Source organism: Prunus persica, chromosome G6, assembly GCF_000346465.2.
Source record: "Prunus persica cultivar Lovell chromosome G6, Prunus_persica_NCBIv2, whole genome shotgun sequence".
NCBI lineage: Eukaryota > Viridiplantae > Streptophyta > Magnoliopsida > Rosales > Rosaceae > Prunus > Prunus persica.
Window position 1 is genome coordinate 15376618 of NC_034014.1, and position 12405 is coordinate 15389022.

Here is a 12405-nt window from a genome sequence, read left to right on the forward strand (position 1 = left end):
CACCATAAGAACTGACTATTGATAGTTCTTTGATAGAATAGATAAAATTCGCCTTTTTCTTTGATATTTAAAATAAAAGATCTTATTTTTAGAAAATCTGCCGCCCATTATTAAAAGATTAGAAAACCCACTCCAGCATTTTTTCTATAAATATGAGAGGAGGTGAAAGACGGCCAAAAAAATCAATAAAAAAACCAAACACTCAAAATGATCACTTGATCTCAAAAACCTTCAAAATATTGAAGCAACCAAAGCTCATTGAGCCACAAGAAACAAGTCAACTATAATTCAGAATTTCTAACTTCAGTTCAGTTTCAGAGAAATAGTCATACAAAGCGAGATTTCTCTCGTTACAAATTTGGTTCAACATAAGCCAAATCAAGCAGAGTTCGGGTTTTTACGAATATGAAAACCTCAACAAATTTATAGAGAGCCCTGATCAAGCAGAACAGGTACCATAGTGCAGTTCCAGCTCAGTAATCATCAAATCCAGCCACTTCTGCAAATTCCAGACTGAAGAGGTTCCAATTCTGCCCGTTCAAAAAGCCTTCCAGAGCTCGAAATATATTAAAGCTCTACCAAACTCGAATATTAGTATCGATTTACAGCTGAAACTTGACAGTTGAAGATGTTGACGAGCCAATCCAACACAGAAACATCCAATCCAGCCAGGTCCAGAGGCAGTTATCCAGGCAGAAATCGAAGTCCAACATACTATTGTTTTGTTTCAAAGTTGACATTTCATTTTTGAGTCCTGTAAATAGTCAGTTCTGCCTGAAACAATTTACTTTCTTCTTGTCCATTCTGGCCAGAACTACCCCTTTTGTACTGTGAAAAATTATGAAGTCCTACTTGGGAGATATTCCCTACCCAAATTCACAATCGTTTGTTTAGAATCAGTAACTTGGGGCGCAAGTTATCTATTTTCAAAGTCTGCTAGGGTTTTTTACTGCTAGCAGTGGCACGCTCACACACAAAAGGAGAGTTGGCTTGTTGACCAGTCAATGATTTTCGGGTGAACACAAATATGCAAATGGATGTGCCTACAAGGTGGAATGCAACCTACAAAATGCTTGAAGGTGTATTCAAGTATATGCAAGTCCTTAAGAGGATGTCTTATAGTTGTGAAGTGTTTCAAGCTTACTTTCTAGAGGAAGAGAAGCTTAAGAAAGTGATGGTTAAGAGAGTGGGACCTCCAAATGATGATGATTGGGAGAAGACATTAGCTTTTGTGCATTTTCTCAAAAAGTTTTATGATGTTACATTGAAGCTGAGTGCAACCAAAACTTGTACATCCACAATAATTTTCCTAGAATTGGTTGGGTTACAAGTTCTAATAGAAAAAAAAATGAAGGATCCTAGAAATCCTACTATGCAACGGGTGGCATATTCAATGAAGTTGAAATTTGACAAATATTAGAGCAGCTTTGATGTTGTGAATAAGCTTATATTGTTGGGCAATGTGCTAGACCCAAGGATGAAGCTTCAAATGCTCTAAATAAGCTTTGGCAATCTTGGGGCGGATGCTAAAAAGCAAGATTAGATTGTTAATGAGGTTGTAAAGTGTTTGAATGATTTGTATAATGAGTATAAATGAGTTGAGGTGATGTTGTGAGCCAAATTGATGAGGATGCGGTTGCACAAGTTGGTAAGGATGTGGATGCCACATTTCAACAAATGCAACAACTTGTGCAAAAAAGGAAGGATGAGCAATCCATTGAGATATCCAATGAAGTGGCGGAATTCCAGAGAGCCCTTTGAGCAAACAATTCAATTTCTTGAATTGGCGGAAAGGGAACGAAACAAGATATCCAATTCTTTCACAAGTTGCCAAGGATATCTTTGCAATTCCAAGTTCTATGGTTGCTAGTGAAAGTGCTTTTAGCCTAGGCAAGAGGATTGTGGATCCTTTTAGAAGCTCATTGCATTCTAAAATGATAGAGTTATTAGTGTGTACTTGCGATTTGCTTAGGGTGGACGAATTTTCATTTTACAGGGAACCCAATGATGATGAGATTGAATTCTACAAGGAAATAGAACATGTTACAACCTGTAAGTAATTAGTTTATTATTTTCATGTTCTTTATGCTTCTTATAATATTTTTTTTTTACTAAACTTGTGTTGTTTTATTTGTAGATGGTGGCCATTCACAACCGAGTTCTTCAAATCCACTCACCACCAACACTTAAGTTCTCTATGTTTTGTAACTTTAATAAAATTTGCATTGCATTTTTCTTTTAGATTGTAACTTTAATTAAATTTGCATTGCGTTTTTTGTTTGGATTGTAACTTTAATTAAATTTGCATTGCATTTTTCTTTTGGGTTGTAATTAAATTTTAACTTTATTTGCTCGAGTTTAAATTTGCTTATTTAGGTTGTGAGTTTATTTGCTTAAATTTGTAAAGTTAAATATTTGGACTCAAAATGCTTCAAAATAAGCTTCAAAACTAGGCCAACAAAAGTATGGAAAATATTAGATTTTTTTTTACTCAAAAAGACCCAATTTAAAAGACCTAAAATGTTGAAATTTAGGCCCAAAAAGCCCCAATCAGAGAAAACCGCATTTTTTTCGAACACCGATTGAGTTGCAGTTTCACTGATACATGATTAACAGAGAAAACTTGGCCGGTTTGCGGTCCCAAAATAGGTCATACCGCAAATACTTGGGCGGTTTATGGTTTTCCCCAAAAGTTGCGGTTACCGAACCGCATCCACCCTAATAAAAACAATGGAAATTGTGAGAAAAACTTGAAATTTTTAATTGAAACATTAGAGGATGTTTATTTAGTCAAATATCTACTATTTTATCACTATTATCAGTTCTCTATATAGTTTCCTTGCTTTTGTCAAAAGCCTGTAGAAAGTTTAAGAGAAAATATAATGTAACGTTGTAGCATCTAATCTCAAATGCATGAGCAGCTATCCTTGATACAACTTTTTTCAGAGGATGGGAAGTGGAAGGGTTTCGAATCCGATTAATGCTATTTGGACACTCAAAATTGACCACATTAGTTGATCATTTTGTGTGACAGCTGATATGTATATGACACGTCACTTAAATGTGGCCAACCATGTTTGTCTTTTTTCCTTCTTAAATTAAGTAATTAATATTTTCAACTTTTCTTCTTCTCCTTCCCTTTTGGCCTTTGCTCATCCTCCTGCGATCTCCCTCCAAAAAGAAAACCAATTCTTTGATTCAACAAACCCAACTCCGCAAATCAACTAATCAAGAAAATCCAACTCAAAATCTAAATGTCTATTTCACTAGCTATCTAGAAAATCCGAATTGATTTTGAGATCTCATATTCTCTAGTCATCTGTATAAGAATTAAAAAGAATTTTTAAAGTTTTAGTCTAGTGAAGTATCGAAGTCGAACAATTCCCAAAATATGAACTATTTTTTATTTTAAAAATGAATGTTCTTCCAAGATGGATTGATGCGATTTGTTGGGTTTCTCGTTCGGCTTGGTGGTGCTCGGAGATGTAGCAAGCACTGCACCGGTGTTACTGGGTAAGGGTAGATTTGATGGAGGAAGGGAGTGCTGAGATATTGAAAAATGGTTAAACCGCTGTCGCACCTTTGCTGAACTAGATAACCGAATCCTTTAACCATTTTTCAATATCTTTTACAGTTCCATATCACGATATTTTCCTGATATATCGCGATATTTTCTCCATCAATCTTTTTCTATTTTTTTTCCTCCTTCCTCTCTCCCCATTTTTTTTTTCCGTCTTCTTCCTCTCTGCCTCAGTCTCTCCCTCTGTCTCTTTTCAGGGCTCACAATTCTTCTCCCCAGGCCGTGGTTTCTTGTTTGCAGGGGTCACTTGACCTCCTTGCCCCTACGTGGATTGCCAGTGAACCTTGGTACAACTTTTTTCAGATTTTCCTTTCCATAAATGCAAATACCCAGATGGAGAAACTTGTTTCTACTCAAGAATTCATTGATTTCATCAAATCCTACAGCAACCCGCTTCGCTTGGTTCCATTCTACTCCAACTTCATGCGAGAAGTGGAAGAACAAATGGACCTTTGTGAGTTGCTTTTCTCTTTGATGATTTCATTTTTATTAGACTCTCCATGTCAAAGATTTGTTAAAATTGTATGCTTAATTCGTCTTTTAGTGGTATGCTTATGAACATGTTTTTTTTTTTTTCCGTTGTGAAGGGAAAAATTTACATGATAAATCCTATAAGAAATAACATTACTTTTTGAATGAAAATAGAGCGGTTTCTAGCTTTGCTTAGGGAAACATGTTATCTTCTTACTTGTGCTTCTTTATTTATTTATATTAAGTTAATAATGTCTTTGATTGAGGATTTTTTTTCTACTGCCACCATGACTCTTAAAAGTGATGATGGAATAACTGACTATTGTTTTGGTTAATCAGTTTGTGTTTGTTGTCGTTGGCTGTTTAAATTTGTTGATCACCCTATGGTTAAATGGCTGTTTAAGTTTGTACTTTCTTCTCTCTTGGTTCTGGCACTAATGTTTGTTCTCTACGTTGAGTTTTAAAATTTCTTTTTTTGATCTTTGACTTCAAGGCAGAGAGAATCTATAATATAAGTGGTGATTTGTTCATCTTCTAAGGTTTCCAAGTGATCCGGTCAGTGTAAGGTGTAGGTCAAATTTTAAGGTTTCTCCTACCTTTGCATTTTCTACCGAGAGAGGTTTAAGGCATCTTGGTGTAATTTGATTGTGCAAATTGATTCATCTGTATCTTAATGTTTGTGATGCATATTTAGTTTTTTTAAATTATAAAGGCTTTTATAATACTTGTCAATTAGATAAAATTTGAATTAACACAATTTTGCTCTCTATAAGAATGATGATTCAAATGTTTTTGCAGGATGTAAAAAGCAGTCAACAACCATCAAAGGTATTAATTCTGTGCTAATTTCGGAATTCTTATATAGAAAATACACGCCAATGATAGCAAGCAAAGGCAGCAAAAACTGACACTGCACACAGGGCTTTAATCTTTTTCCCCCTTTATGGTGTGCTTTCCACGTGATAATCATACGTGGGAATTGTTAATTCTTGAGAGTGAAATTTGATTGGTTGTTTGTTTGGGAAAAAGTCCTAAGAGTTTGATAGTCTTGAAAGATGCAAACTTCTACTCTTGCCTTTGGCACAAGAAAGGCTAGTTCCTATCATTTATCTCCCCTATAAAAAATTGTCAATTCACGAACACAATTTTTCTATAAAAAAAACAGTTATGTTAGGATTAGTTGGAAAAAAAACACATCCATATTCCACAAATATTCTTCTAATTTATTAGACTATTTTTATGCTTAATGATTAATTTTGAAGGGAGAATGTATTGGTCTTCAGTCTACCTATGTCGTCTAATTCAGGAGACTAAGTAAACGTAAATGCTCTCAATCCGTGATTTAGTAGAAAGCCAAGATAGGCAAATTAGTTTTTACCAATATACAGACTGTAGGCGATTCTCGAGTATGCCATTTTATGGCAGAGACAGAACAGACATGCATGTTTAAAATTCGTATTCATGTGGAAGGAGGGATTTTGTTCGGTGACAAGTTGGAAAAAAGATGCTCCACAAACCATTATGGGACATAAGATTTGTTGTTAATTATTGCGTAGCATACTTAGGAGTTTAAGAAAACTGCTGGTTCTGCAACAAGTTTCTGCCTCAAATGGAAAGTTTAGCTCCAAGCAAATGAAAAAGTCTTGAGAGAGAGAGAGAGAGAGAGAGAGAGAGAGAGAGAGAGAGAGAGATCTTGGATGCTCTGGTGCTCTCACTCCTAGTTGTACTCTCCCTTTCTGGGGCATTTCCAGTCTTAAAATAAGTGCAAATTGGATGCTAGCCGGAGTGAGTATCGTAATATGTAATATCAATAAATTTTGGTGCTGCTGTAATATTTGATGGCCTACTTTGCTGTCATCTGATGTTTCCAAACTATATATTCTTCAGTTCTATTGCTCTTTATTGCCAAGTTCATTGTAGCTTGAAAAGCTATTATTTCCATTCATCTTCCTGCTTCAAATTGCATTTCAGCCCTGTTCGGCAACATGTTTGCTTTTCAATAAGCTGATGCATCCTTATCTTGTGTTATCCTTTTCACCCCGTGCCAGTATCTAGACTGTGCAGTCTTTTTTAATTCATATTTTCTTTTAAATGTTTTTTAAATCCCTGGTTAGTCTTTAACCTGCTAAATTTTTATTAGCTATCAAGCCTTTTCATTCACATGTTCTAGAGTGTAATCTGAATTCCAAGTCAAACAGGCTGTCCAGAGGGAAAGATAAATAAATTTAGATGTGCCTTTTGTATTCTCTTATTTCTTGCAATAGTTTTGTCCCTCTTTCCATTTATTGTATGCTCTTATAAAGCAAGGGAGTACCCTCTTTTATGATTGTACCAACTCTTATACCCAGTTAGGAGTCTGTTGTTTCACTGCTTTGTATCAGTTTTCCCTCCCTGCCTCTCTGTCTCTTTCATAATTATGAATTTTCTAAATTGAAGCTTAACATTTGAAATGTGCATTTCAGAATTACATCAGATATGCAACACGTCAGAAACGTGCTGATACAAAGAAAGCCCTGAAAAACCTCCTCTTCAACAGTGGGTCCTCTAAAAATTTCTTTCAGAACATTCAGGTAGACTGGTCCTCTTGTTTTTGTATATAGTCTCGTTGAAGTCTCTATATATGAAACACCTTGGCAAAATTCCACTGTTTTACTCATTATTTTGAAACGAGGGTGTGCATCTATACATTGGAATGCCCTCTTTTTTGTTGATTAAAATAATTTTTTTAATTTGTGTCATTTCTTTTATATTTCTCTCAGGATACTTGTGGCATTAAATTCTGATTGAATGTCCACATTCCATTCAACTTGGATTTGGATATAGTTAAACATGATTTAAATGGAGCCATTTGAAAATTTATCTCAAAAGTAGTGACGAAAAAAACTAAAACATATCATGAATTCATGATGATATAGTTCCTAATTTTTCTAACGGCCTTGTGGATCCTTAATCGTTAAATATATATATACACGATGGAGACGTCTCAGTTCTATCAATTCCCCCTTGCATTTTAGAAATTCAGTTATCTAGTTCCTGGTATTAGAGTTCCCCCGTCACATCTCAGAGGCAGAAGCACGTAATATGGTGTTTTGCTGATTGTTTTTATTTATAAATATAATTGTGTCTGCTTTTGATAAAATTAAAAAAAAGTGCACTTATTTTTTACTGTAGTGATACATAGTTTGTTTTCACTGTTAGAATGAAAATGATTCAGGAAGCTCTCCTCAGAAACATAGGTCGAGATCTTCTCGACATGCTGAGAAATCACACCACAAGAAAACGAAACGTGAGGTCTTCTTATTTGTCCTTTCTAAACCTATCCTTTTATGTATATTTGTTTTCTATGCCCTACGTTTGCTGTATTTAATAGTCTGATTACTTTTACAATTTTGTCTAATCATTTTTACTTTCTTTTTTGATGTTTGGCCTGCATCTGAGCTATATGATTTGCTGATCCACTTTTTCTCATGCCAACAGTAGATTTCTTCATGATAAAAAGTTTGCTTTTAATGTTGTCTGGATGGTGGATATCTTGTGCAAGACTGGTCACCACCATGCTGTGACTTTAATGAATTTTATTGATGAAGTCTCTGTTCTCATTAAAAAAAAGGATTAGCGCTCATATTTTCTTTAATGCTTTAAAAGCTGGATGATCTTTTCATCAGTTCAGTGTAGAATTAATTGCATAGGCGGTTGTAAGAAACCCTTTTGTGGTTATTGCACTTGATTAGAGTTATTCCTACTTAGAAAATTTGTGTATTATACACTTAAATACTTTGAGAAGTACTCCCATTTCTGATGTGCTTCCCAACTATACAGAAAAAAAGGTGTGCTTTTTTTTCATTTTTAAAGCAAACATATTATATAAGTATAATTAATTTTAAAATGTTGTGTTAACTTGTGGCTGAATTTTTCACTTTATTTGTAAGAAACTATGCTGAATACATTACCGAAAAACCTTCCTATGTTGTAAACTAAAGTTATAGATCTTATCCGTAAACCAAATAGTCAAAAATCCGAGGTGTGTGTCATATGTGACATGTACCTGGTTAGGTATCAGATGCATTTCTGATTTTTGGATGCACAATAGGAAGAACTGCAATCCCAAATGTAAATGTTTCTTGACGAACCCTTAGAACTTTATGAAGTTGCTAATATCTGTCAGAAGAATCTCTAAATCTGCTCTCATGTAAGATTTTTCAGAACTTTACATATCTACTTATTTCATTGCGAAAAGTCAGAGATTCTATGTAGAAAGTTAAAGCCCCCATGTGTTTTCTGCTGGCTGGTAAAGGTTATGATTTGCCTGCATTAGGTGCATCTTACAAACCTTATGCTTCTCTTTCTGTCCTGTTCAGGCAAGTTCAAAAGAGAGAGTTTCTCTGAAGACGATGACAACAATCCTGAGTCTATCTTTCGTGCGACATTTGGCAAGAGATGGTACACCTGGTCTTTTGACTCGTGCCGTGACTCCTCTTTCAAAGATTCAGAATCTGGATTTGAGTGGACAGAGCAATCAAGCTGGAAAGATAAAAGTAAAAGATGGGAGAATAGTAGTGACGTGGAGTCTGATGATGAGTCATGTACTATAGGATCTTATTCTGATAGAACAATTCTTGGTCTACCTCCAACAGGTCCTTTAAAGACTGAAGATGTTAAAAAAGCGTAAGTTCTTCAGCGGGCCTTTTTTCTCTCTCCAAATTTTTGAATGTAGTATATGAACAAAGTTCTTGTACTTTATTTTATATTTCACTGTTTTCTTTTTCAGTATTATTTAAACATATGACTCCTTCTGGCAGTTTCCATTTATCAGCTTTAAAATGGCATCCTGACAAGCATGAAGGCCCTTCACAGGTCAGTTCTTAATCTTTGGATCTTTGACTAATTTGAATTCTTTAATTCTCCCAATGTTGAGTGTGTTCAAAATATCATGTTTAGTTGTTAGTCATAGCCTATTTAACAGTGTGATTTTCCTTTTTTGTGTGGGTAAGGGGCTTGTTAGAGGCATCAAAAGCTGTTTGTAAAAAGCTTTGACAAATATGGAATAAGTTTTAAGGCAAATTACTCCCTTGAAAATTGTTAACATTTAATTACCAAGACAAAAGTACGCATCCCTTAATTTGGTTTATTTGAATTGATAGATGACTTTGCACTTTTTTAGCTAGCCAGATAACACTGGTAAGTTTTACTTTAAAACAGATAAAAATACCATACTCATGCTACAGTGCATAATTGTGAACTGAACAAGTATGCGTTGAAGAAAATGAAGAATCTGCGAAGGAAAATCTTAACAGCAATCACATTGGCACAGAGATGATGAATGTCCAAATGTTCATTGTCAGTTAGGTCCTATATACACAATGGGAGCAAGTCAACTGAAGCATAACTTTAACAAGTTTACAACTAAGCATGACAAATTCAAAACTCCTAACTGTTTCCTAACAGACAGTTTACAAATAACGAATAAATACATCTCCATTGGAGCTTATAGAGAATAATGGCAGTGTACCCACCCCCTTGTGCCCGAGTTTGATCCACCTCTCTGGTAGATTAGAGTAATTTAGCGTAGTTTAAACTATCGTTTATATAAAAATAAAAATAAATTAATAAAAACTTTTCCTAACATAAGCTAACTGGAGCTGTCCTATGAACGGGATCTGAGCTGGCTGTCAAGATGTTAATGCTGACTTGCCATTATTGCTGGCTCCAATCTGGCTTGCTTTGCTGAGTGTTGACTTAGTTGTATGCTGGTTTGCCTTGGTGCTCGGTCTTGCTGTTATGCACAATGACCTGTTTTGCTGCACGCCCTTTGTTTAACTTCTTGTTGCGTCTCTGCTATTTGCACTAGTTGCAATTGGTTGCCATGAACATGATTTGTTTATCATATTATTATTAGGTCAGAGTTTTGTGATTTCTTTTTCAGTGTTATATTCATAACTTCGGATAAGATATTTGTGCATCTTTGCAGGCTATGGCTGCAGAGAAATTTAAAGTTTGTGTTAATGCTTACAAATCTCTGTGCAATGCACTATCCCCAGCGTAAGCCGGGGGCTCAAAAGGTTCTGGTTTGAACATTAACAGCTCCCTCTATACCGGTTCTCTATTCAAAAGGAAATCCTCATACAGATTTGACCTAGTACTGGACATGGTCTCCAGATCAAAGCGTTAGTCTACTTGAATAGTAATTTGATTAGTTTATTCAAATTATAGATGCATAAAGATTGTAGTGAATCTATTGACAAATTTATAAAGAAAATTACAGTTCTTTTAGAGATATTCCTTTTTTTGGGTAAACTTTTAGAGAAATTCTTTGAATTCCCATTCATATCATGTTTACTGATCAAGAATGGGTATATGATTGCAATTCCTGACTTTCCATATGTTTACTTGCAAATAATGAATAAAAAAATTTGAGAGTTTTACGTTAAATTCGTAATTAAATATCCTTGAAATCAAGATTAGGATAGTAGTTGATCCAATTCCAATTCCTTAATTCTTCTATCTAATCTCCTCGATTCATAACTTCCTTTGTTCCTAAGAAGTAAACATGTCATTAGTGCCGAATGCATCTCCAAGGACCATCGCTCAGCCCCCAGTTGGTCACATTCTCAGACCCCAGCTAGTCACATTCACATCTCCACTTCACACAAGTATTTCTCCATCACTGTTCACACGTGATGTACTCGTCCATTTCAAAATTCAAATTCAAACAATATTATTAGAAAACTAAGAATGAACTTAACTGTGTTGGTTGTAGTAGCAATACTGAAATAACTTCCAAACTGTACAGTATAAAGCTACTCGAAAGAAAATCTTCTTTGCTGGTTAAAGAAAGAAAATCAAAATCTTCGCTTTTTGGTCGAAGAAAGAACATCTTTTGAACATCTTCGTTTGAAAGCATCCCACTTATTTTTATACATTTTTTAAGAACAAAAAGCATCCCAGATCCGAACTTGGTATGTAGAAAAAGATCACAGCTAAAAAGAAGAAACCTATAAAAGATGAAGAAAGATGATGAATGGAAATTCTGAGGGCAAACTTGTGGCAATGGGATAACAATTAGAATTCTAGAATTTAATCAAATTTTACAAAAGTTCTAAACTCTCCTCTCTAACATTTCACCTTAATCACAGGAAAATAAAAAACCTAAAAACAGAGGAGAACAACAGAGGAAGCCACCATGAAGCCATAAATGACAATCAAGAAGCCAAAATGCAAAGCCCAATTCCTCTTAAACTTACCAAAGTAACTCTCAGGAGGCTCTTGATAATGAATCTCAAACTCATTCTCAGAAACCCCATCAAAGTCCCCTCCACCGCCATTAGCGCTACTAAGCCTCATCTTCATCTCCCTCAGCTTCTCAGTGGCCAGCCCAAGTGTTAGCTTGTGGCAGCGCCTCTGGTACTTGAACCCATTGATGCAGCGCAGGGTCTGAGCAACTGCCACGTAGAAGATGAGGTGGGCCAGGGAGAGGAGGACGATTGGGACCCAGCAGTGGCGGCATTGGAGCCTCGAGGACTGGGCCTCGGCAAAGAAGATGAGGCTGAGGAAGATGAAGAACAGGATGAAGAGCTTGTGGAGCTCCTTCTTCTGGAGGTCTATGGACCTCTTCTTCTCGAGGGTCTTCTCGAAGTGAAGCTGGATGATGGTGTTTAGGGCTTGCAGAGCTGTCTCTTTTGGGATTGATGAGTGGTGGTGGGTTTCGTAGTCTGCCATTGATAGGCGGCTGGAGAGCTTTGCCTCTGACTCTGATGAGGTTGAGTTTTGGAGGCCATATAGTGTGTGAGTGAGTGAATTTAGTGTGTGCACCGAGTTTTGGCTCGGATCTCGAGCACTTTGTTTTTGTTTTTGTTTTTTAGTAAATTTAGAATAATAATGTACCTATTAATGTGATTGATTTAAGTAGAAAATTTATTTATTTACTTTTTATTTTATGAATGATAATATACCTATTAATTTTTAGTAAATTTAGGTTTTACCCATAAAAAAACTTTCACTTTTGGAAAAAGCCAAAGCTTTTTCAAAAAAGACAGAATAACCTCTCAACTTTCAAACCAAAGACATGCAAATGTAAAGGATTTCTTAGGAAACAAAAAATAAATTAGGGCAATTTTGTCCATTTTTGCTTCTTTTAAAAATTTTCTCTCTCCTTTGGGCTTTTCCAAAGTCTCCCTTAATTTTTTCAATGTACCTATTATTTTTATGAATAATAATATACCTATTATTTGTTATGGACAATAATTTACCTATTATCTTTTAGGTGTAACAATTTATCTATTATCTTCTCCTATGGGTCATATGAACCATGATGTAATATGTGTAGGCATATGAAATGTTAATATACTTATTTTTAC

General features: G+C 35.3%; 2 protein-coding genes across 5 annotated transcripts; one reads left to right on the plus strand and one right to left on the minus strand.

Annotated features, from left to right (window-relative positions):
• On the plus strand, positions 3151–10375 carry LOC18778877. 4 transcript variants are annotated; one of them, XM_020566609.1, is made up of 8 exons: positions 3151–3513; positions 3778–4034; positions 4850–4879; positions 6514–6621; positions 7250–7337; positions 8410–8716; positions 8851–8905; positions 10020–10375. In XM_020566609.1, exons 2-8 carry the CDS (start codon positions 3900–3902, stop codon positions 10092–10094), a joined length of 798 nt encoding a protein of 265 aa, XP_020422198.1. In that variant the 5' UTR covers positions 3151–3513; positions 3778–3899; the 3' UTR covers positions 10095–10375. The 4 variants fall into 4 exon arrangements, 3 of the variants coding, with proteins under 3 accessions (XP_020422198.1, XP_020422197.1, XP_007211924.2); XR_002272158.1 differs by lacking the exon at positions 3151–3513 and having other exon boundaries at positions 3706–4034; positions 8820–8905; XM_020566608.1 differs by lacking the exon at positions 3151–3513 and having other exon boundaries at positions 3706–4034.
• Positions 10908–11973, minus strand: LOC18780629. The gene has a single exon (XM_007212051.2). The coding sequence runs from the start codon at positions 11765–11767 to the stop codon at positions 11198–11200; it is 570 nt and encodes a 189-aa protein (XP_007212113.1). The 5' UTR covers positions 11768–11973; the 3' UTR covers positions 10908–11197.